This window comes from Diorhabda carinulata, chromosome 7 (genome assembly GCF_026250575.1).
Source record: "Diorhabda carinulata isolate Delta chromosome 7, icDioCari1.1, whole genome shotgun sequence".
NCBI classification, from domain to species: Eukaryota; Metazoa; Arthropoda; class Insecta; order Coleoptera; family Chrysomelidae; genus Diorhabda; species Diorhabda carinulata.
The window spans coordinates 14,062,070-14,088,390 of NC_079466.1; the positions used below are offsets into that span (position 1 = coordinate 14,062,070).

The 26,321-nt window shown below is 31.4% G+C and overlaps 3 protein-coding genes across 5 annotated transcripts in view; 1 reads left to right on the top strand and 2 right to left on the bottom strand.

The window, feature by feature from the left end:
• LOC130896816 (low-density lipoprotein receptor-related protein 4) overlaps positions 1–5,092 on the bottom strand; it is a 61,272-nt gene extending 56,180 nt beyond the window's left edge. Inside the window, exons 1-3 of the mRNA XM_057805142.1 lie at positions 5,003–5,092; positions 4,810–4,898; positions 1,972–2,136 (exon numbers count right to left, since the gene is read on the bottom strand). Coding sequence (XP_057661125.1) covers positions 1,972–2,029 — 58 coding nt within the window. The 5' untranslated portion in view covers positions 2,030–2,136; positions 4,810–4,898; positions 5,003–5,092. The remainder of the gene's footprint in view (positions 1–1,971; positions 2,137–4,809; positions 4,899–5,002) is intronic.
• A 2,285-nt stretch (positions 5,093–7,377) lies between these two features.
• Positions 7,378–17,334, top strand: LOC130896817 (chromatin-remodeling complex ATPase chain Iswi). 3 transcript variants are annotated; one of them, XM_057805143.1, is made up of 11 exons: positions 7,378–7,634; positions 8,016–8,215; positions 8,454–8,835; positions 10,412–10,619; positions 10,679–10,989; positions 11,485–11,658; positions 13,342–13,664; positions 13,715–13,949; positions 14,001–14,737; positions 15,736–16,058; positions 17,117–17,334. In XM_057805143.1, exons 1-11 carry the CDS (start codon positions 7,548–7,550, stop codon positions 17,206–17,208), a joined length of 3,072 nt encoding a protein of 1,023 aa, XP_057661126.1. In that variant the 5' UTR covers positions 7,378–7,547; the 3' UTR covers positions 17,209–17,334. The 3 variants fall into 3 exon arrangements, with proteins under 3 accessions (XP_057661126.1, XP_057661127.1, XP_057661128.1); XM_057805144.1 differs by having other exon boundaries at positions 7,382–7,616; XM_057805145.1 differs by lacking the exon at positions 7,378–7,634 and adding an exon at positions 7,870–7,909.
• A 1,798-nt stretch (positions 17,335–19,132) lies between these two features.
• LOC130896820 (kinesin-like protein KIF23) lies at positions 19,133–26,066 on the bottom strand. The gene is made up of 6 exons (XM_057805147.1): positions 25,565–26,066; positions 24,559–25,234; positions 22,696–22,996; positions 22,220–22,636; positions 19,580–19,903; positions 19,133–19,529 (listed from the first exon to the last, which is right to left on the bottom strand). The coding sequence occupies exons 1-6, from the start codon at positions 25,935–25,937 to the stop codon at positions 19,251–19,253; spliced, it is 2,370 nt and encodes a 789-aa protein (XP_057661130.1). The 5' UTR covers positions 25,938–26,066; the 3' UTR covers positions 19,133–19,250.
• Between the last annotated feature and the right edge of the window lie 255 nt (positions 26,067–26,321).

Below are 26,321 nucleotides of genomic sequence, written 5' to 3' on the forward strand. Positions count from 1 at the left end.
ATGATTTGCTTAATGAAGTTAAAGCTTCCATTACCTGACGATACTGACCCCTTAATTATTTTACAATATAAATTTGAAAATAATTTAACTCCACACTCTCAAAAGTAAGCATTTCACTGAGAATTCCGCTTCAGACGAACGATCTTTTTGAAAATTAAAAATTGTTTAAGATCGACAAAACGCTATGTTGTTTAATATTTATTTGGCAGCCATCAATAATTAACGAATTATCTTGGAATTTATCTAGATTTTTCAATAAATTTTCCCTTCATTTCCACACACTTTTCACAATTTTCAAGCTTCTTAACCACCTGTTTAATTTCATCGTCGCTGTTAAATATTTTACCTCTTAACTCTGCCTTCAGCTTCACGAAAAAAAAACAGTCAGACCGGACCAAATCAGGACTATATAGTGGGTGTTCAAACTCTGTGAACCACATTCGTCTACGGTATCCTTGGAAACCAAAGCATTGTGGACTGGAGCATTGTAATGAAGCAAGCGCGCACCCCGATTGATTTTGCTACCCCTTTTAATGTTAATGAGAGTGATATGCCACGTTTAAAGTTGTATTTCAATCAAAATCAATCAAATTCCCTCTTAGTCCAAAATTGTTGTAGCAGCATTTTTTTCGTTAACTTTGCTTTTTTTTGGCACGAACTTCCTTTCCATGCCACTCTATGGAATCTCTTTTAGATATCGAATCATAGTAAAATTAATTTCAATACGAACTTATTTGTAAATTCGGTGGATGCGACGTGAGAGATTCGCCAATTTTTCAAATTTTTTTAACCGATAGTAAAGATTTCTTTTGAATAAAGTTAGTTTCCAATGTTTATTTTGATTATTAAATAATCATACAAAAAGCTAACCTCCATATTCGAAGTATATTCTATAGCTTTAACCCGATGTGCTACAAGCTCTTCGAGACCTTGCAAAAGCAAAAATGACAAAAAACGGGTCGAAACGTCAAATTTTACCTGTCTTTAAAATCACATTTAATACATTTTTTCTTAATAAAGCTCATAATTTCTTTCGTTTCGGCACATCTACAGCTATACAAGAATTAAATGCAAAAAAACCGAGCTCGCTACAAACTTCTTGTGAGGAGGGAAAAAACGTTGGTTACGAAAAAATGCGATCAAAAAACTAAAACAACTAATACCCGGGGTTTCAATATGGCTGTACAAACATCGATATGTCTTAGCTAATACCCGGAGTTTCAATATGGCTGTACAAACAACGATATGTCTTAACTAATACCAGTAGTTTCAATATGGCTGTACAATCACCGATATGTCTTAACTAATACCCGGAGTTTCAATATGGCTGTACAAACACCGATATGTCTTAGCTAATACCCGGAGTTTCAATATGGCTGTACAATCACCGATATGTCTTAGCTAATACCCGGAGTTTCAATATGGCTGTACAAACACCGATATGTCTTAGCTAATACCCGAGGTTTCAATATGGCTGTACAATCACCGATATGTCTTAGCTAATACCCGGAGTTTCAATATGGCTGTACAAACACCGATATGTCTTAGCTAATACCCGAGGTTTCAATATGGCTGTACAATCACTGATATGTCTTAGCTAATACCCGAGGTTTCAATATGGCTGTACAATCACCGATATGTCTTAGCTAATACCCGTGATTTCAATATGGCTGTACAAACACCGATATGTCTTAGCTAATACCAGGAGTTTCAATATGGCTGTACAATCACCGATATGTCTTAGCTAATACCCGGAGTTTCAATACCCGACTGTACAATCACCGATATGTCTTAACTAATACCCGACTGTACAATTACCGATACGACTGTACAATTACCGATATGTCTTTTGTATATGGATTATTAATATTTTTTCAATTATTTATTCATAAACTAATTATTGTTAACAAAAAGACATTGAAATAGCTATACTAGAAAGTAGAGAAAAAAAAATGGCGAGTATCTACTCACCATTTGCAACTATGAAAATAATGAATGAATAAATTCCAACGTTTATTACTTCAAACATTATATTGGGGAGGTATTGAAGAAGGGGTGAATGCACCCCTATCTTCAGTATCTTCTCTTATATCCTGGCATTTGGTGTATAAACACCGAAATACGTTCGCGCTTTAGCTGAAATAAAAAAAAATTATATTAAAATATTAATTCAAATTCCTTGTCAATTAGTTATTTACGTGGTCCACTGTATGAAAAAAAATGGAATTATTTACACCAATCAGTGTCGTCGTGACTGAACTTTTTGTTATTTTAATTTAATATATTTTCAAATTATAATCTAATTACTGAGACGTTTTCAAAATGATATAACACGTCGCTTTAAATTCCTACAGGAAGGGCATAAATATGAAAGAGCTAGAAAATCTGAGCACCAATCCAAAATTTAGTACTTTAGTCATTTTAAATATAATTTAAATCAGTTTTTTCTAAAGTTAGAAGCCGTTCAGCTTTTACAGTTTACGAAAAATGAGGTTAGTTTTTCGCTAGCGCCAAAGAATCAAATTTGGACGCGCTAAAAACCATTGTATCCTGCAATTTGAGTATTGTGCCTCCCTTTCGTGCTACGATACCGGCGAATCCAGTGTTTACAGCTGATCCATCAATCCCACTCCTTTTAAAAAGTCTAGAATGTGGGATGTCTTCAATTACGTCTTCTATTTCAAGCGCTCCCAGGTGTAGTGCTTTGGAGTTTCTTAGTGTTTCACACTTCGAGAGAATGTGAATTTAGATCTCGTCCTTTGTGCAACAAAATCTGCAACCGCATTATCCACTAAGTCCAACGTCTTCAGGAGTTTGTTGATAGGTTAATACATTGAGCAGATCTTCTTTGGTTATAATTTCCCAGGAGAGTCTTTGCCTGTCTCGGCACCTGTAGGTTGTCTCAATAATTGGTTTTGCTCCTATGCACCTTCTTTTTCAATACTTTTTGTAGCTAATACCACAGAAGGGTTCAGATCTCATGAAGGGCTGGTCTGTCCCCGCTTTAGCGAGCTTATCGTCCTTTACTCCGGTGTATCCCAGCATCTATTGTAGAATTCCCTCATTTTTCTTACCTAGCTTGTTCTAGGCAATCCCGATTTTGGATTTTATGATATTAAAGCTTAGAGCTTGGCTATCGGACATGTTGGTGATCTCCTGTTTGCGATAGTTCCTCTTTAGATTGAACTGCATTGTTTTTTTTATTGAAAAATGCTTGGTGTGTTTCCCAGGCTTTCAGACTGTTTGGTTCCAAGCCCATACACTCCTATTCCAATCCTGTCTGTTACTTTAAAGCATTTTCTGCTCATTTCTTGTATAGTATTCTGATCCCACTAAAGCTCAGTATTGACGTAAATTTTTCCCGAAACATCTTCGATGCTTCATACCGAGGCATCTCCCAGGTTTAGTCATTATGTGGAGAGGGTTTTTCTTTGGCGATTTCTCCTTCCATCCCTTCTGGTAACGTCTATGTCGAGAGGGTATTTTCTCAAGTGCAATTCAATACGAAGTCCGGAAACCACTGCAGGGTAGATTTGATAAAAGCCGAACTTTTTATAACTTTAAATTTAGAGATAATTTGAACTGTTTTTTTATCTAATTCTAAACAAGGTAAATGCTTAAAACAGCCAAAAACATATCACAACTAGCGTACGCAAAATGTCACTACAATTTAACGTATCAAAGGATTCTCCAGGAGCAGCTTCTTTACCACTTTCACATCCAGAAAGTGTATACTATGGAAGTATAGGATTATCCAGTGAAGCTTGTTGGTGGGCAGGTGAAAATCCTCGCTGTACAATTCAAACAAAACATCAACATCGATTTTGTGTTGGCAGGAACAGTGGGTTATAATTTACTCCATAGTTTTTTGACGATAACCTGACTGGTCAGCTAAAAAATAATCTTTTCCTAATAGGTGGATCGCTTCGGGAGGTCCATTTGCATGGCCGCTAAGTTTACCTGAATTAAATACAATGGATTCACTTTTGGGGGGATATCTTAAAAGCCTGGTACCTGCAACACTTCGAATGCACTCCTCAGATCAAAGAATTTTATCCTTCGTAGACTCCAGAAGTTTGTAGAAATGCAAGGTGTCTATTTCGAACGCTCATTATATCTTTAAATTATCTCTAAAACTATAACTTCTATCGGGTTAAACAAAGAATAACTTTTTGTTAAAAAATCGATCGGAAAATTCATTGTGGCTATCTTTAAATTGTACAAAATGTCTCTGTGAAAATAACGAATTGTTAACCATTGGGCGTGAGCCGTCCCTGGCCTTCAATTAGTATTAATTTTAAAAATTGATAAGTAGAATATAATTAGAGAATTTTAATTACCAAGAAAACATACAACAATCATTTTTTTATGCAAACAACATAAAAAAACAAGGATCAAAATATATTAAGATGAGTAAAATGAATGGTATCATATAAATGCATATAATTTGTCTTGAAATTAAGATATAGTTATAAATAGAAAAAGAAAAGGTTCAGAAAATATGAAACAATATTCGAATGGTCGTAAACTTTTTCATTTATCATTAATTGACCCTGCAGGTTGTTATAAATACTTTTAAATCTTTTTGGTCGCCCCTGTATATAATAAAAAACGAAGTAACTGATAAGAAAAATCATAAATCGATATTTTTATTATTAAAATTAGTGAAATAACAAAATTTATATAACGTTAAGTTAAATATTGAGGTAATACAAAAGAAAAAAGAAAATTTTCTAGTAAAAATTGAAAATCAACATCATTTCAAATATAACTATCTATACAAATTGAAAAAAATAACATAATTCTCACCTCTAGGGTGGGTCCTTCACGAATGTCAATCCCAGAAATTCACAGAGACCCAGATTGGAGGGAGCTACACCCGCAAAAAACCTTTCCTCCTAATAATCGAAAAACTCGTCAAAAATCCGTAAAAGCACTCAAAGTTTTTTATGAATAAATACAGTATCGATTTTATTTTGCTTTAAATAAATTCAAGCACTACCTTCAATAGGTAAATCCGCAAAACTAAGAGAAAACGATCTCTGCTCTTGAAGGATGCTGTGGCTGGTTTCTTGTTGTTTTTCGAGCGCATGCGGGAACGTGCAACACCTACGCAGCATCGGAAATTTTCCTTGTTTAAGGATATTTCGACTTTTAGAGTTATTTCAACCCGATGACAATTGCGTTATAATAATAACCACACTCAACGTAGTACTTCATCTTTTCAATCATTTCAAATGAATATACAGAGTGATGCACAAAAATAATGCTGCGACATAAAAAAATTCTCATACGACCCCCCGTTTCTGAGTTATAGACCTTCAAATTTGCGAAATCAGAATTTATATTTAAGTATATTTTCTAAATTATAAATTTTTGAGGGATGATTACGTATGTCCATAGAGTATGTTTGATTACTATCTGAAGTCCAGGGGCGGCTTATTTCCAATGGTTAACAATCCGTAACTTTTACAGGGACAACCTGTACAATCTAAAGATAGCAAACATGAATTTTTTAATCGATTTTTTTTGTTCAACTTGAAAAAATTGATGGTTTGGGGTATATGTAGATCGTGTACATGTCAAGGACTCCGTTCGCCATAAAGAAACATTCTGAAGAAAATTATGATAAATTGTAATTATTTATTTAAAATACTTATTTTACTAAAAGCATTCTGATGTGTGGCCAAATGAAACATTTCAAATTTTATTCACATTTATTTACTAATTATATATATATATATGTATATCCTAAATACGTATATTAATGACAGTTTAAATTAAGTACTCCATAACCAGGGGTGGCTTATGTACAATTACCCAATGCGTGATTTCACTATCGAAAAAATTGTACAAAAGTAAAAATCTAGAAAAAAATAGTGTTAAGAATCTTAAATTTATATGGGTTCATATTATCTGAAAACTCCATTCATCAATATACGAATAAATATACTGTCAAATCCCTAGACATAGTAATGCTAGATTGGGCATTCGATGAAATCCGTGTTCCAATGGTAGAACGAGATACAAATAAAGTTACGGTATTAGTATCTCTGTCAATCATAGCACAATGTAACAAAGATGGAGTCATTACAACTGGAATTTCTGGAACCGTTGGTAATAGTATTCATACTGAGCACACTACACCAACACTCACAATTACACTGTGTGACGCGCGATTCGATAAACGCGTTGTGAAGTGGTGTATTCAGTAGAGATATGGAGGAAAGAATAAGCTTAGACAAGTGCGTATCCAAATTTCGACGGACGTAGAGGAGCCTCCATTTTGACCTTTGCATGAGTTATAGTGTCTGTCATGAAATTGTAGCACAAAATGATATCATTTTCATAAAAATCATGTTAAAATAGGTATTTTATTCTAAAAGGGGACTGTTTTCATAAATTAATGCTAAAATAAATAATACTTATATTTAATGTCTATAATTTTATGTCGAAATGGTGGTTATGCTCAACTGGCAACAGTGCTATGTTCGTTGTTACAGCTCATTAGATGTTGAAGATTATTTCCTGATGCAACGTGTTGTCGAAGTTTTGGTTACAGATTACGCAACTTTAGTTTATGAATGTCAGTTATTTGTTGCTTATGTTATTAGTGTTATTATATGTTCCAAAATATCACAATTTTAATGCAAGTTCAGAAGTAAAGTTTAAAACCTATAAATTACCGTAATTTCAAATTTGCCGCCGAAGGTGAAATCAAAATGGCAGCTTACGGCGTTAGTATCGGAAACTAATCCGGATCTCATTCATTGTTGTTCGGAAACTGATCGAGTTAATCGGGTCGTAGTCATATGATATGATCCTTTCTATCCTGATAGGCCAGTGGGTAATTGCGATCAGCCAGCGAGTTGCTTCATTTGTCTATGGTTTTTTTAGCTTTAAAAATATTTATTCGACCTAAATGGTTAATTCCCACGAGCAACGTAATTTATAGGTTACCGAAGTTTCTGGTTTTTATACTTTTCGGTATTTCAGCACAAAAATAGATTATTAGTTTTAAACTTTAGTGCAAAATCCATATGAGTGGAAGAACTGCTCAATAATATTTATTAAAAATATATAATCTACCATATGACTAAAGAAATATCTTAGAAGTATTAACGCACAAAGAAGTAATAAAAATTAAAAATTCTTGTAGATTATTGAATGTGAAGTTCTATGATCTAAATCACGTTCTGGGTTAGGGATCCGCAATCAGCTGATAGGTGATATACCTGAACCTGGTATTATAGTTTCCGAGAAGCCTTTATATGAATAGTCTAGTGTTATAATGTCTATGGTTGTCACATATCTGTTAGAGCAAATGTAATGACATTCTAGTTAATGTAGCTCTGTGGTTTAAAATCAACTGTCATAAGTCATAACGGGCCAATAACCTTGCGAGGTACACAATTCATAAGTTAACCTAATGAGCTAGACCAGCGGGTCCAAGCGACATTAGTTAAAGGCGGTAGAATTGTGTTTTCCGCTTTTTTTAAGATTTCAAACACAATAATAGTTTTTAATTGTTTCAATCAATATTAAATATGTCAAAAACTGAAGATTCTACAGAAGCAATTGCAGAAGCTTCTGAAACAATGGAAGAAGTTGAAAATGTGAGTAATTTATTTAAGGTAGGCTTTGTAATGGTTATTATAATATTTTTCCTATGTAATATTGATTAAAATTATTATTTTTAAAAACGTCGGCCTTATATCACCTAATACTTATTTTCCCGCCACTAATAATAAATTGAATTACCTGCTAATTATAAAAATTCAATTTTATTTAAAAACATTATTATATTGTTAAAATATGTAGGGAACATCATGAAAGTTCACCTTAGTTACCATTGTTATAATTTTCTATTATGGTGTCAATTTAAATTTGGGATATGGTCTATCAGAAGGTATACATTTTACACTCTGTGTTGATCAATAATTAATAATTTCTAAATATATATTTAGTTCGGTAATTTTGTATTAGATTCAGCAAAGTTCGACTATACTTTATAGGTACTTGGTCAAAATGAATCATCCTCAGATACAACATCTAAAGGTGAAGAATTTGAAGTTAAAGTCGCTTCAGATCGTGGTAAAAGATTCGATTTTCTATTAAAACAAACCGAAATTTTTTCCCATTTCATGAATCAGTCCAAAACGCCAACGAAACCTAAAACTGGAAGACCAAAAAAGGAAAAACCAGATACCTCAGAGTAAGTGTATTAGTTTTATTATTTGTGCTTTTATCTAAATATTTAGGATTAGTAACTAAATTCATTTGTATTCATTCAAAAACTAACTTACTAAGATAAAGTTTCAATGTATAATCTTCAAAATAATACTTAACTTAATAATAACGAGTTCTATCAGCTTTTGGACAAATCTAATTTATTAGTTTGATATTTTTTGTTGTTACCTTCAATACCCTTGCAAAAACAATCCTGGTTTTAGTTTGAGACATAGGAAAACCGAACAAGAGGAAGATGAAGAACTCTTGGCCGAAACCAACACTAAAACAAAACCAACAACTCGTTTTGAAGCATCACCACCTTATATTAAAAATGGTGAAATGAGAGATTACCAAATCCGTGGTTTAAACTGGATGATCTCCTTGTATGAAAATGGTATTAATGGTATCTTAGCTGACGAAATGGGTCTGGGGAAAACTTTGCAAACAATATCTCTTCTTGGTTTTATGAAACATTATAAGAATACTCCCAGTCCTCATATTGTTATCGTTCCTAAATCAACATTGTCAAATTGGATGGCTGAATTTAAAAAATGGGCTCCTAGCTTACGAGCTGTTTGTCTTATAGGAGATCAGGAAGCTAGAGTAAGTTCTTATTATTCATTTACTATTAACAATTATATAAAAGTTTATAATTTTAATTAATAGTGGTTGTATAAGTATTTTTGTTATAATTAAGTTCATTATGAGTTAAATGTCAGTTTAAAATCACTTAGATTGGGATATAAGTATCCTAACAATGGACAGAATTGGAGGCTATGTGTTTTAGTCTAAAGCTCTTGTGAATTACAGAATTACAAAATGTTTCTATATCTTATATTAATTTATTCTGGGATCCAAATTTATTTTAAATGTAAACTGCTGAAAGCAGATAAAAGTGTACCAGGGTCTTCCCAAACTTAGTTATTGGCACTAAAAACTTCTAGAAAAGCTAAAAAACAAACAAAATGGCATTCCTTGACATATAACATTGTCTTTTTTTCCTGATTACATCTTCGGACTATTTAAATATGGATATCAAGTGGATTATTCCATTTATATCGACTTCTTGGAGGCGTTTGACACTATCAGACATGCTCTATGTATTTAATAGGAAAACAATTTTAATTGAAAATGTTTATTGTATAAAATGGATTTTTCTGTTATCATTAGGTTAAAATTTGATTTTTCTTGGTTAGGTTGGTACAAAAATGTTTTTTTTTAATTGTTTACTCCTTGAACATTTTTATATGGCTGTTCCAGCTATAATTTGTTCATAAGTGGCTTTTCTGAATAAAATTTATTTAATAATGACGATTCTGAGTTTCATCGTATCGAAAATTGGCTTCTCTGTAACCAATTGAAAGAAAATTGGATTTTCTGAATTAAATTTTGATATTATTAGACATTTTTATATGCTTTTCTTCATAAATTGTCTCGATTATCTATGTCTATGATCTGCAACTGTTTTTCTAAATTTAATTTAGTGAAAAATTGGTCTTTATGAGGTTAAATTGGTCAAAAAGGGGCTTTTCCAATTCTAATTTGATCAAATGTGACTTTTCTAAATTTTCTATGATACATTCGATAGGAAATTGGCTTCTCTGAGTTAAATTTGATAAAAAATTGTTTTTTCTTTGTTCAACTTTGTAGAAAAATGGTTTTCGCAGGTTCATTAGATGAAAAATATAATTTCCTTCCTAATTTTGACAAGAAATATATTTCATGAATGTGGATTATTCTATTTATATCAACTTTCCAAACGCCTTTGACACCATCAACTACTCTTTACTTATTTGTTAACGCTCATAGTTTACTTTCGTGATTTAATCAGAGAATATGCTTTCTTTAAAATATTTATTTGTATTTATAATTGGTTGGAGGCCGTAGAATTGGAAATTTTTTGCCAATAACCTCACTTCTACTGTCTAAAACACAAACTTCAAATTGGATCTAATCACTCCATTGTATTGCATCCCATTAACGATAAATCCAAAGTTTTGCATCCATCTTAATTGAAATAACTGGAATTTGTTTATATAACTTCAGAATTTTGGTTATAACTAGAAAAGTATATAAATTTGTAGTTTTTATCTTGTCTTTATCGCAATTTCATCCTGTAAATATATAAATGAATGATACAGAAGAATCAATTACTTAATAACTTTTTGTCTTTATTTAGAGTACGTTCATTCGAGATGTGTTGATGCCGGGAGAATGGGATGTTTGCGTAACTTCTTACGAAATGTGTATCAAAGAAAAATCTGTATTTAAAAAATTCAATTGGCGTTACATGGTGATCGACGAAGCGCATCGTATCAAAAACGAAAAGTCTAAACTATCAGAAATTCTCAGGGAATTCAAAACTACCAACAGACTTTTACTGACCGGTTAGTGAAATGCTGATTTCCTCTAAATATACAGATACACGTTTTATTTGTTTTTTCAGGAACCCCGTTACAAAATAACCTCCACGAGCTTTGGGCCCTTTTGAATTTCTTGCTGCCGGACGTATTTAATTCTTCTGATGATTTTGATGCGTGGTTTAATACTAACCAATGTCTCGGAGATAATACTTTGGTGGAAAGATTGCATGCCGTACTTAAACCGTTTTTACTAAGGAGATTGAAATCTGAAGTTGAAAAAAAATTAAAACCGAAGAAGGAGATTAAAGTTTACGTGGGTTTGAGTAAAATGCAGAGAGAATGGTATACGAAAGTTTTGATGAAAGATATAGACATTGTTAATGGTGCAGGAAAGGTAAGTTTTTATTTGTATTTTGGGAAATGTCATATATAACCTAAAAGTTTCAAAATTCTTTATGAAAAATGAATGTAAAAAATTTTTTTGATCAAATAATATATGTTTTGTATCTAATTTAATCTGAAATTCACTTTCCTCTGTTTGACTTCATTTGAATGCAAAATTTGATTTCTCTAAATTGAATCAGTTTAAAATTGGCTTTTCTATGTCAAATCATGTAAAAAATTGGCTTCTTGAAGTTCAAATTGGTCGAAAATCAGCTTTTTTTAAGTTGGAGCTTCAAAAAAAAGAAATTTCACTGTTATATTAAGTGAAAACTCACTTTGCTGGTCTAACTTGATAAAAAAATGGCTTTTCAAGATATAATTCGGTTTAAAAGTGGCATTTCTAAATTTTATTATTAATTTCTAAATATTGCTGACATATAGTGTTCTGTTGTGACTAAGAAGATTAAAATCTGAACTTCGTATTTCACTATATAAAAATTTTCAGGTAGAAAAAATGCGACTTCAAAATATTCTAATGCAATTGAGAAAATGTACAAATCACCCATATTTGTTTGACGGTGCTGAACCTGGACCACCATATACCACCGATGAACATCTCGTTTACAATTGTGGAAAAATGGTATTACTGGACAAACTTCTACCTAAATTAAAAGAACAGGTAAGTCGTTAGAGATAATTCATCAAATAAGGTGGTCGTTTATTTAATATACTTTGTCCATAATTGATATATGACAGATGATGGCATAGGGGAAGATCCAGTATCATTAATTATTGGAAATCTTTTATTAAAAATTAACAGGAATATACATTTATACACCTCAAAAAGGCATATGACTTATAACATACGTCAGATGTCATAAAAATCAAATTTGGGGTAGCTTAACATGGAAAAAAGTAGTATGGTAATATTAAACGAGAGGAAACTATTCATGGTATTCTCTGAATAAAAATGGGAGATTAAGAAAAACGAATTTTTTGAGTTGAATTTTATCAAACATTGACTAACTTGTCCAAAAATAGCTTTTATAAGTCCAAGTTGCATAGAAATTTAATTTTCTCACTTATTCAAGTAAAAAATAAGTTTTCTCAATGTATTTGTTTTTTCTGGTTTTGTGTTTTTAATTTTGTTCAAAATTGTGTTTTTTATGTGTTTGATTTTGTCAAAAGTAGTTTTTTTATAAGCTTCGTTTAGTCGAAAATAAGCTTTTTGATTTAAATCATGTGAGAAATAGGATTTTATTATATGAATTCCATGGAAAAATTGTTTTTCATCAGTTAAGCTTAAAATATGGAATGTTCTTAGTTTGAGTAGATTAAAAATTAACTTTTCTAGTTTTTATGATTTTAATTTGGTCAGAATTGAATTTCTGGGTCTATTTTACTAAACGAAAAATAATTTTCCGAATTAAATTTCATCAAACATTGACTAACATGTCCAAAAATAGCTTTTATACGTTCAGGTTGCATAGAAATTGGATTTTCTCACTTATTCAAGTGAAAAATAAGTTTTCTCAGTGTAATTAGGTTGAAAATTGTTTTTTCTGGTTTTATGTTTTTAATTTTGGTCAAAATTGTGCTTTATTTGTGTTTGATTTTATCAAAAATAATTTTTCAAGTTCAGTTTGGTCAAAAATTAGATTTTTGAGTTTATTCCTAGTTTATTATCATGGAAAATATGTTTTTCATCAGTTAAACTTGAAATATAGAATGTTCTTAGTATGAGTATAGTCTATTTTAGTAAAAGAAAAAAATTTTCAGAGCTTTCTCAGTGTAATTAGGTTAAAAATTTTTTTATCAGTTTTTATAATTTTAATTTTGTTCAAAATTGAGCTTTTTGTGTGTTTGATTCGTTCAAAATAGTCTTTTTAAATTCAGTTTGGTCAAAAATAAGCGTTTTGATTTGAATCGTCTCTAAAATAGGATTTTATTACTTATATTTCATAGAAAATTGGCTTTTATTAGTTTAACTTGAAAAAAATCGGATTCTTTCAATTTAATTAGGTCAACAATTAATTTTTCTGGTTGTATGAAACTAATTTTGTCAAATTTTCGCTTTTCTTTATTTAATTTATTCAAAAAATTGGATTTCCTTTCTCAATTTAATCAAAAATTGATGCCCTGGCTTCAATTTGTCCAAAAATGGTCTTTCCGACTTTAATTTAAAAGATTCACTTTATATTTATTTTACTATGTATACCCAATAGATAAAACCACCCATTATTATTGTAATAATCTTCACCACATTAACTTATGACCGGCGCCGTTTGATGGCGTGCGGCTGTGTACCGGTCACGTATTTTCTAATATATAAACGTAAAATAATAATCGTTCTTGTCAACAGGATTCTAGAGTACTTATATTTTCCCAAATGACACGTATGTTGGATATATTAGAAGATTATTGTCATTGGCGTCAATATCAATATTGTCGTTTGGATGGTCAGACACCTCACGAAGACAGACAGCGACAAATCAACGAATATAACGAAGATAATAGCACCAAATTTATTTTCATGTTATCAACAAGAGCCGGCGGTTTGGGTATCAATTTGGCTACGGCCGATGTTGTTATCATCTACGATTCAGATTGGAATCCGCAGATGGATCTACAAGCTATGGATAGAGCTCATAGAATAGGACAAAAGAAACAAGTTAGAGTATTTAGGTAAGAGTTTTTTTTTGTTCAAAATATCCAAATATGAAAGATACTTTCAGGTTTATAACGGAAAACACCGTAGAAGAAAAAATCGTCGAAAGGGCCGAAGTTAAATTGAGGTTAGATAAACTGGTTATACAACAAGGTCGTTTGGCCGATTCTAAAGGACAAACTTTAAATAAAGACGAAATGTTGAGTATGATTAGACACGGTGCCAATCACGTATTCGCTTCTAGAGATTCCGAAATAACCGACGAAGACATCGACACCATATTAGAAAAAGGAGAAATGAAGGTATACGTTATTCATATATAATTAGATTAGTTTAATAACTTTTTTTTGTAGACGGCGCAATTGGCCCAAAAAATGGACGTTCTAGGTGAATCCTCACTTCGTAACTTTACGGTAGACACACCAACCGAATCGGTATACCAATTCGAAGGAGAAGATTACCGAGAAAAACAAAAAACGATCGGTTTAAGCAACTGGATAGAACCGCCGAAAAGGGAACGTAAAGCCAATTACGCGGTAGACGCTTATTTCAGGGAAGCGTTGAGGGTATCGGAACCTAAAGCTCCCAAAGCGCCGCGTCCCCCCAAACAACCGATCGTACAAGATTTTCAATTTTTCCCGCCGAGATTATTCGAACTATTAGATCAAGAAATTTATTTTTATAGAAAATCTTTGGGTTATAAAGTACCGAAGAATCTCGAATTGGGACCGGACGCTTCGAAGCAACAAAAAGAAGAACAAAGGAAAATCGACGAATCGGAACCGTTAACAGAAGAAGAACAACAAGAAAAGGAAACTTTATTGACGCAAGGCTTTACTAATTGGAGTAAACGAGATTTCAATCAATTTATCAAAGCTAACGAAAAATACGGTAGGGACGATATCGAAAATATCGCTAAAGATGTCGAAGGTAAAACGCCCGAAGAAGTTATGGAATATTCCGCCGTTTTTTGGGAGAGATGTCACGAATTACAAGATATCGATAGGATAATGGCGCAAATAGAAAGGGGGGAAGCCAAGATACAGAGGAGAGCGAGCATCAAGAAAGCTTTAGATGCCAAAATGGCTAGGTAAAATACGTCTGATTAAATCTAGAGTATTCGATAACTGTGTAATCTTATAGAAAAAGGCCAATGCACATGAAAAAGAAGAATAATCTAACCAATTTCGAAATCTATATAGACTTATTACAATGTAAATAATTGTAGTAGTTCATTTGTCCATAATTATCTATTAATGTTTTTTAAGAGAGATTTGGATCGAAATTGTTTCTTTATATATAGAAGTTAACGGTTATTATTGACTTCAAGGTCTATTGTGCCTCTTTTTGTCAATCATTGGCTTGTCTGAAACTTAATTAGTAAAAAAAGACTTTTTTACTTTAATTCAATCTAAAAATAACCATCTACAAGTCGCCCTTCTGTTCTTGTACCAGAAATGGCTCCTTTAGCTCACGTCCTAGTTCCTACAAGTTTATCATTCAAAACATTTTCTGTATTTTAGTCTTTTGTGATTTCACTCTTGTATTTAATAATTCTTGTGAATTTCTAGTTTCTTATGGTGCTTCTATCCAATTTTTTTATTGTCTTTTGAACCAATTTGATTTAACATTATATACTTTCTGTTTTCTTCTATTTTGACATCTTCTCTTCTGCCTTATGTGACATATACTCAATATGTTTTCGGAAACTCACTTCAAGTGTTTGTGACTATCTTTCTTGACTCGTAATAACTAGATACTAAGTTGACCAGATATTTAGAGATGTTTCTTTGTCTGATACTTGTTTAATCCGACTTTTTGGAAAAAATCTTTATTCAAAATGTAGGTTATTGTCATTAGCTTGGTTCCAGAAATTTTTTCCATAATCCGTAACTTAATAAGAACATTAATAAAGTAACTCTATAAATAAAGTTTCATCCAATTTCTATAACTTTCAAAATATATTTTTTTCTCTTTGAAATTAATTACCAGCACAATTTAAAACTTATGTTCAGTGATCTTTGTTATGTAAATCGATATGACTATTAAATAAATTTTAATCAAATGAAATATTGTTGGGATTTACAGGTATCGTGCACCATTCCATCAATTAAGAATCTCTTACGGTACCAACAAAGGTAAAAATTACATGGAAGACGAAGATAGATTTTTAGTTTGTATGTTACACAAACTCGGTTTCGATAGGGAAAACGTTTATGAAGAATTACGTGCCGCCGTTCGAGCTTCCCCACAATTTAGATTTGATTGGTTCTTGAAATCCAGAACGGCGATGGAATTACAAAGGAGATGCAATACTTTGATAACCCTCATCGAAAGAGAAAACGCCGAATTGGAGGAAAGGGAAAAGAACGATAAAAAGAAGAAAGTTTCCAAATCTACTAGCTTGGGAGGTAAGTAACTCATATTTTCTAAACATAACCTATCATTTTAATATAATATGTTATATTTAATTATATAATTATCTAAAATATTATGTGGAATGGGAAAATATTGAATAATTGTACATTAACACTCAAAATTACATTATCTGGTCCTTCGAGCCGGATATAAACCAACTACTATTGTTCTAGTAGGCTCAAAGGACCAAAAAGTGTTATTATGTGTTATGGTAGTAAACAGTGTACGTTAAATACCGATTGCTCCAAAATAATAAGCTTCTATTCCACACCTGATTCCAATGTAATGGTTTTCTTATTTATGTAAACAATTTTTATAAAGTGGCGTGTATTTATGATTAATTTTTCTTATTTATTCACTTGATTTATTAATATACTAATACTAAATTCACTTAAATATATCCCAAAGACTTATTACTAAACATTTAACTCACTAATTTATTTAAACGTTACATTTACTTGTCTATCCTGATGTGTTCGGATTGACATAATATTATTTACTGTCTACTACTGTTAGAAATCTCTAATTTGCTTTAAACAAAAGAAAAAACCTTAGAATCATCCCTTTTTTATGTAAAAAGCAGGCACAAGAGGGTGAACCCTTTTACACTCCAGTAGATCGAGTGGTGGGGATAGACGTGCCTTGGTAACAGATTCTACAGGCTTGCACTCCTCCAAAGAAATGAGTCCCGATAAATCGACGTTCTGGACGCTAATTCTGCCAAGTTTCTATGCCAGGACATGTTGCTCTTAACCTCAAAACCCAACAAGCGAATTTGCGGTGATGGTAAAAGTTTATGTCCAGGCAGGACCAAATCCAGTATAAATACAACAGTCTTTCGTCGTTTATAAAAAACATAATGTATATTGTCCTTCTGGGAATTGTATCCTCCGCATACGCTAAACTTTAGATTCTATTAGCCTAATAGAACACGACCGGCTTCACAATCTACGTCAGTGGACGACTTAGATGGTGATTTCTGTAGTTAATCGCGCTATTTATGATAAAATAACCTCTGAATACAATATCTAACTTAAGAATTTTTTTCCAGGTACGCCGACACAGATGAGCTCAAAATCGTCTCAAAAAAGGAAGAACGATGGTTCCACTGGTGGTGTGGAAAAAAAGAAGAAGAAAAAATGAAACTTGTTTTTTTTAACATCAAGATTTATACACGTTTGATAGTATTGTATGAACGTTTTGAGTAAAAGTATTTTGTATTAGAGTTAGATAAATACATTTAAGATTTTTTTAATTTGTCCTAGACAACGAATGTCTTTTTACATTCCCGCTGCACAAAAAGAAGATACTGGAACGGGAAATAAAACTCGATTTTGAAATGGGTAGAGGGATGGTGAAATAACTATTAATAATGGCTATCGATTGAGGTCCTTCATCCTTATGTGCTTTGTCTGGTCCTGATTATTACATACAGAGTAATTCTGTCTCCCACTATATGAAACACTGCATATATCTGTCATTTTTGGTATATTATTATGTCATTATTAATGTCATCCGTTAGATCACCTTCGATATTTAATTTTGCTTTTCAATATCAGTTGTAGAGGACTTGTATTTTTCATTTACATGTATATGGCTCAAATATGCGGTTTTTAGCACACTTGATGTTGATTAAAGCTTAAAAGATTACAAAAGAAGAAAGTGCTGTGTCAAAAATCAAGATTTTTAGTAAACCTGTTCAAAAAAATTAAAATCCTTCTATTGTAGGTTATTTTGGGTAACTAACATGATAAGTTACACATTATTTAGAATGTTTATTTTAACAAAATAATTTTAAAAAAATAACACATATTTCTAAATGTGTTTCACCGGTTTTTATTCCTCTATGTCAATAACAGTGACAAAGTTCTATCTGCAGGGAGAAAAAATAATATTTTGATGTGACATTTTACTTACAACTGTTCATATTAAAGAGGAAGAATTCTGCCCGTCTCCGTCAAACTCTTCATGTATAACAAAATATTTGTTACGGAGTATAACTTGGGCTTCCATCAGTTTGAAAGTGATCGTTGTGATCTATTCGGGAGATTCAAAATGGCGACGAAAACAAGTGAATTACTTGTCAAGAACACAGTGCACAATATTTACTATTTCTCAAATATCTACCATTTTTCATCATACAACCGATTTTTATGTAGTAGAAATATTTGTAGTTTCTCTTTTTAATATTCGCAGAGTTGTTTGGGTGGAATAATATTTGGGAAAAAGATCTTCCTTAGATTTGTATTTCTTGTAGCTTCATTATTTTAAACCCCTATGTATAATTTTAAAATATATTGGTTTGTTTTTAGAATTTTATCAAAATATATTTGTCTCCTATTAGTCATTTTTGGATTTTTCTTCGACTTATATTAATAAAAATCAAATTTTTAGTTTCCAATATCACATAATTTGACTTAAGGTTCATTATTTTTCAGTTATATGCAATTTTTCATCATACATGAGACTTTAATTTGGTATAAAAATATGTATTTCTTTTTATAAAATTCACAGTGTTGTTTAGGTGGAATATTTGGGCCAACGGTCCTCTTTTGAATTATATTCCTTGTAGCTTGATTATTTTGTACTCCTATGTATAAATTTAAATTATATCAATTTGTGTCTCAAGTTTTATCAAAATATGAACATGTTAGTACCTATTAGTCATTTTGAGTTTTTTTGTGACTTATTTTGATAAACATTTGATTTTTATTTTTCAGTATTACATCGTTTGATTCGGGGTTTGCTATTTCCCAGAATTCCACTATTTTTCTTCATACAAACGGTTTTTATTTAGTAGAAACATTAGAAGTTTCTTTTTGTAATATTCACAGAATTGTTTAAGTGGAATATTCGGCCAATAGTCCAATTTTGTTTTGCATTTCTTTTAGCTTCATTAGTTTGTATGACTTTCCGTTTTTTTGTTGAATTATCACTTAATTATTAATTTCAGTTTTGATTATCATATTTAGCATTTTGAATTATCCATTGCTGATCCTGTAGATATTCACAACTGTACACGAAAACTGAAATTACTATTATCTGTGGTAAAGATAAAGAAAACAAAAAGAATATGCTGATATATTTAATACAAAACACCACCTATTTAAAATACTGTTTATAAATCTTACTTATAAATATATAAAAAAAGAACATAAAATATAAAAGAAACATTCTAATCACTCTCAATCGGCTGTTGGAGATTGTTGCCTCAACCGTTCGACGTCATTGAATATAACTTGTGCTCCTCCACCTGTAGTAGGTAAAATATCCGCCTTGTAAACTTTAGTTTCTATTTCGCCATCTTTGTCTTGTTCTTGAGCCAATAGACAATATTTGGATTGTTTCGGATTTGTTACATCAGATGCTTTCGTCAACTTCGAAACGGATTTTCGTTTTTTCATAGATGGTTGTAAGACCGTGCCCAAAGGTACTGGTTTAATCGAGTTATGTTCGAGCCATACCTAAACATACGTAAATAATATTTGTTCTACACACAAAAATACTTTCTTACCTCGTCAGCTGATTTCGATCGTCGCCTAGGCCTTGGTGTGTACCCTGCCATGTGACGTTGAGATGATTCAGTTGGGGTCATTGGAGTTTGTATTGATGGAGGAATATTTTCGATATTCATTTCGACAGGATTGATAATGATGTCTGTTTCCAAAGCTTCGCGTACTTTCTTCAATTGTATTTCTTTTGCTAACATCGCTGCGTTGAGGTGTTCCCTTTGCTTCTTCAATTTCGCATCTAGTTCTTGACTCATCTTTTCGCTAGCCAATGCTATTTTTTGCTTAGTTCGTTCCTTTTCTAATACGTTTTGATTTAGTTTCAAATCCTTAAAAAGGAAAACATTTTATTATTTGTACATTAAAAACCTCCCAAATATTCATTACAACATTTTTATGGGAGATACTGATATACGGTTAAGAAACAGTAGGAGAATATGAGAAAAAAAAGGAAATGAAAAGAATACGGAAGAAAATGAGAGATAATGAAGAAAACCATTTGGTATTGAACAGGGACCAGTGGCTAGGACACAGTACAACATTATAACATCAAAATTGAGCAAAATGTCATCAAAATACAAAATATTGAATCAAAGATAAGAGAAATTCTACAATGTACCCATTTGAAAAAATTATTCAACCACAAAAGATTGAGAGTAAAGCAAGATGAAAAGAAAATGATATTTGAATAGGGTGTATAAGATAGAACCAAAGGTCTAGATAAAAACATGAATAAATGGACGTGGAGAATTGAAAAGAAGAGGCCGAAGGATATGAAAATGACCAGAATATCATGTGACATTTAAGTGATTGAAATTGGAAAAGAAAGTAAACTTATTAGAACAATCACAAAAAAGAAAATAAAACTAATGAGTCATTTCCGTGGGACACAAAAACTTTTTCAATAACATATTCAAAGGAAAAAATGTTTAGAGGAGTCCAAGTAAATTATATTTCATAACTATACAGTCTTAAAACCTTAAACAAAGCTCTACATAAAAACAAGAACAAACTATAATGGAGAATATGATAAAAAGAGACTGGAGACGATGGAAAAGACAAAAATGTCATAAATAGCAATAATCAAGTGATAGAAATTGAAAAAAAAGGGAAACTCATCACAAAACTGAAAAGAAAACTAACGGGACATCTTCATGAGACACAAAAACATATTAAAAAAAAAGAAAAATTGTGAAAAAAAAGTTAAGGTAGAGCCCAAAAAATCAGAACTGCAATGAACTATTAAGTCTTAAAGCCTTGAAGATGTCAAAATAGAGCTTTATACAAAAGAAATTCGACAAAAAATAGTTCAATGACTTAGGGATGGAAAAAAGTAGGTTAAAGAGAAAGCGATATTGAAGAAAACAGGATGAATAGACCGCTAGGTCAAATGTTAAGAGCATACAAGGAATATCGCATAGGCAGTAATTTTAAAAATAGAAGAATCTTATTTGGGTCAAAGCGGAGGCTCTAAATCAAAACAAAAACAAATGGCCCAAGAAAATATCAAAAGGAGACACTGGAGACAATGGAAAAGACCAAAATATAAACATTCGAGTGATAAAAATAGGAGAAAAAAACAAATTTATTGAAACACGCAATGAAGAGAAGAATAAAACTAATGGGTCATCTTCATGAGACACAAAAACTTTATAACATTTTGAAAGGAAAATTGTGGCAAAAAGGTCAAGGGGGAGCTCAAGAAAACAGTATTTGAAAACTACGATCAACTATACAGTCTTAAAACCTTAAAGATGTCAAAATAGCCCTTTATAAAACAATAAATATAAGAAATCAATATCAAAATTTTGTATAACAATAATCAGACAAAAGAAATTCGACAACGAAGGGAAGGAAACGGCAGAGTAAAGTAAAAGTGTCGGGGGTCAAGGGGGTATGTTAGTATGAAGAAACACAGGGAAAATTTTAACCAAAAAAAATCATCATATATTAATTAAAACTATAGATCAAAAAAAAGAACAAACGGCTTTGGAAAATATGAAAAAATATTGGAGGCTATGAAAATGGCCAGAACATATAAATTGGAACATTGAAGTGATAGAAATTGGAAAAGAAAGAAAACTAATTGAAGTAATCAACAAAAAGAAAACTAAAAATAATGTATCATCTTCATGAGACCCAACAACATATTCAAAGGGAGAAATATTTCAGATTGCAATGAACAATTTGTTATGAAAGTATGAAAAATCAATATTAAAGTTTAACAATGAAAGAACTAAAGTAATGCAAAGTAAAGTATAAACAGATATTAAGGGTCGAGGGTGTATAGATATAAAGATCAACAGAAATGTAAGGAAAACAAGAACAAACGGCCCTGGAAAATATGAAAAAAAGAAAATGAAAGAAAACTGTCCAGTTTTAAAGCCTAAAAAATTAATACGTTGGTGTCCGTACCTTAAAGGTACAATTTGTTATAAAAATACAAGAAAGATGTAGTAGAGAGAGATATTGGGAAAACTCGGGTGCTTTGATAATTAAATCATTTTTATAGCATAATATTGAAGACCATAAAAAACAGTTAATAACACAACAGGGAAAATATTTACCAAGAAAAAAAAACAATTTTGTTGGGGAATAATTGAAAATGTTGATAAGCAATTAAATACTAAAAATATCAAACTCACCTTCTCATTTATAGTATTATGTAAGGATCTAATAACTCCTTGTAATTCCTTATTCTTATCAACTAAACTGCAGACTTCGGTTTCCAAACGAGAAACTTTTGTTTCCAAATTATTATTTTTCACTTGCTGCCTATTGATTATTTGATTCAAATTACGAATCTCCGCTTTATTCAATACCTTTTTATTATCAACGTTGACGAGACGTTTCCTCAATTCCAAATTTTTTTTAGTAATATCACTATCGAGTTCCTTAGATTTAGATCTGGAATGTTTCAGTATTCTTATTACATTATCTATAAGGTTGCCGCATTCTTCAGCATCGGTAAAATCGAATTTGAATATGGGTATTTTGGGTAAGACTGAAAATAAAGTAGCTTTTTGTATTTTAGCTGGTGTCGCCACCCTCTTGGAAATCCCCTAAAATACAATAAAAACTATTTAAAAAAAATCTATATCTATACAAATTTCAGTTTTACTTTTTTAGTTGTTGATATAGCTGTTGGTTTTGGATCAGATTTTATAATCTTTACATCCTGAGTCATCTCTGCGAACTTCATCACGTGTATGTTTTCTTCGAGATCGTTAACAGAAGGGTTAACACAAACTATCATTTGAACGCTACCGTCTCCTTCAAAATAATTTTTAAATAAGTATGTCAATCGACTATCTCTGTAAGGCACAACTTTGTTTCCTTTAAGACGTTGATTTTCTCTAAGTATTTCAAGGCATGTTCTAAGATTCATCAACGAATTATTTATACAGCTGGCTTCTTTTAATCTAAACAAAAATTACAATTCTGATTATATGCAAAAATGCAAAAATTCATTTTAAAAAATATTTATGATGCTTTATATAATCAGACGAAAAACTATGTCAGAGTCAGAGTTATCAAATAGGTTCAAACAAGAAATAGGAGTAAAGCAAATATGTATACTAAGCCCATTATTATTCACCATCTTATTACATGAAGAAATAAAAAGAACATAAGAACAAGACATTGGAAAATGGGAGATATTAAAATATCGAAGATACTATACAACATAATATTGGCAGAAGAGAGAAAACCTCCAATCCAAAATGAATAGATGATGATTTAGCCAAAAGGAGAAACACATGAGTTAAAATTAGAAAAATCAAACATAGAGTAGGTCAAATACTTTGATATAACACTAACACAAGATGGAAAATTGGAACAGAGGATAAACGAGAGAAATGAAGCAGCTGGAAGATTCTTCAATGCAATTAAGACAGTTTCTAGCCAAAAAGGAAATACTGAAAGAACTAAAAACAGAAATATGTAAAAAACACTACACCCCTGCTACAACCATCACGTTCCTGTATAAAAGGAAATGAGGAAGTAGAGCAACTAAACCGATAAGCAACAAGCAAACAGGATTCTAGTCAAATAGACAAAATTTATTTTCAAGACATGAAATGTGAAATTAAATCTAATGTTAAGAATGTGGCAAAACAATCAGTGGTAATCCTTGGCCCCAACCAACATCAAACAGCATATACCTGGGTCATAGCAATTTAAACCATAAAAATATTCTAACACGGACTGAGTTATCAAAATCGGAATGTAGATGTAGTGATGTAGAAAGAAAGGAAAAAAAGAGCCCACGTAATGGTTCAATTTCAACATGCCTTACACCTGAAAAGGTAGAAAAGCTTCAGGATTAAGTAAGTTGATTCTAATAGAATCATTTTTGTTTGCCTGTTAGTAGCAACCTGCATTATTACACTTTGGGTTAATCCTTGGTACTATAAATGTTGGTACTTTAGGATAACTGGTTATATCATTTAACTCTTGGACTCTTGTAAGAAATACACTTTCACGATGTATCAAAAGATATTAAACTAGTACATATGCTTCAATCAGTTGATCAAATTGTTTGATCATTGCAACTGTTAGTTGAAGAAGGGTTTAAAATGCTTAGTCAAGTAGTAGTTTTTGATTACCAATATTTCATCCATCGAAAGGGAAAAAAATAAGTAAATTAGCAAAAAGAATATTACCAAAAACATAGAAATATCAGAATATCATTAGATAAGCAACAGTAAAAACAAATAGAGAGAACTGGAAAGAAATAAGGTGGAGGAAAAAGTAGAATACAGATAATTCCTGAAAATATGAATGATGAGGGAAAATAAAAAAAATATTATTTTTTTCCCATTTCAAAAGGTTAAAGCCAAAGCATCTGATCTGCTTCTCAAAGGACATGGGCCTTTGGTGAAATCAAATGGGGCCCACAATTAACTATGAACTACTTTTCCTAATGTTTTAACTTCCAATTCCACACACAAAATAAAAACTCCCAATTAATTGAAATATTTACCTTGCTCCTGTATTTTGGGTTCTGCTACTTCTTTCTGAACCGGCTAAATCAACAAGACTCAATTGGGAAACTGTTAGTAAATTTTTTTCAGGAACAACTGTTCTTCTATTATCATCTGTACTTATTTTTTCCAGTTGTGCGATTCTTATATTGAAAACAGAATGGCTACGACTAGATTCGGCATTTAAATTAGTATAAGCCATTTTCTTTCTTTTTTGACCTATTAAAAACAATTCGAAAGTTTCTTGAGCAGATTTAACTTCAAGTTCTGTAACCCCATTAACATACATATTACGATTCTGATCCTCCCTTAATATCTTATTTTGCAAAGTTTTTCCATTACTTGATTCATCTAATAAGTCGTAGACATTGTTATTATATATCTCTATATAAGAAATGAATACAGCGTAGAGATTTGTTTCATTTAAAACTTGTATTCTAGTACCATCATTGGTGAAAAATATTTTATCCCCATTGATTTTTCTCGAACCTTTTGGAGTTTTGAGCAATGCTCTGTTTTCACATAAGCGATCTTGAGCTGCATCTTCTTCAGTTTGAATTTCAAAGCCGTTCATTTTATCTGACTTTATCATGTACTTTGGGGATTGAAACTCGTTAATTGAATTAAAAATTGTGTCTATACATCTAGGCATCACGCCAGGATTATTTTGGTCTCCTAAAATAGTAAAGTATATTATCTATTAAGCACTATTAAATATAAAAAGGGATCATAAATATGTATGTGTAAGAAAACAAAACAAATATACTAATAGAACATTACTGGAAAACAAATAGCTTCAAAAGCAAACAGAAACAGGAAAAAAATTTCTTCAGAAACACGTACAATTTTGTGGTTACTGAAAATAACCCAAAAACAAAAAAGTTCACAAAAATTAAACATAATGAAAAGCGATAATAGTAGAACAATTCAAGTATTATGAACGTGAAATAAATATTAGAAAGAAGGTGAACTGTAATTACATACATAATTAATAACTCAAATTACCTGTTAAAGTATACGTTTTCCCTGAACCTGTAACTCCGTATGTGAATAATAAACCATTTTTTCCTTTTAACAAATCTTCTAAAAGCGGATAACCAACATGATCAAAAATTTCCTTTTGTGTAGACAACGAAGTGAAGATATGTTTAAACTTGTAAGATATATCTCTCCTTATTCCCTTGGATTCATTAGATATACAAATTTCTTGGGGAGACAAGAGAGTCATACAGGATTTAATATCTGTTTCTTGAAGAGGACGCAATCGGCAATATACATGTACTGGATCTTTTTCAACATCTGAACTTGATGTAGATACAGTTGTTTTTTCACGTCTTATTCTTTTAGGTGTTGGAGTGTATTTTGTTGCAGAAAACATTTTCGAATAGTGCTTATTATTCTACTTTTCAGTTTTCACTCAAAAGCCGTTATGATCTTAAAATTTTGAATTGGTAAACAAACGGTTTTTATGTCAACGTCAAGTTAACATGATTCAAACATACACAGTAACCATCGATAAAGATACTCTTCAGTTAGATCTATGTATGAAATTTTTTTAACGGTTGATAGAAAAACAAATTCATAAGAGTCTTTGTTTATTTCCTTATAATTTGGATGGAGATAGAAAGAGTGAACTATGGGAGCTTGTTCAAGAAGGCTCGAAGTACTGCTAGAGATAGAAAGAATATCGGTATACCACTGTCTATCTTTCTCTCTAAACTCTTGTGATTGGATTACCATGACATTGAAGTTTCGAATCAGA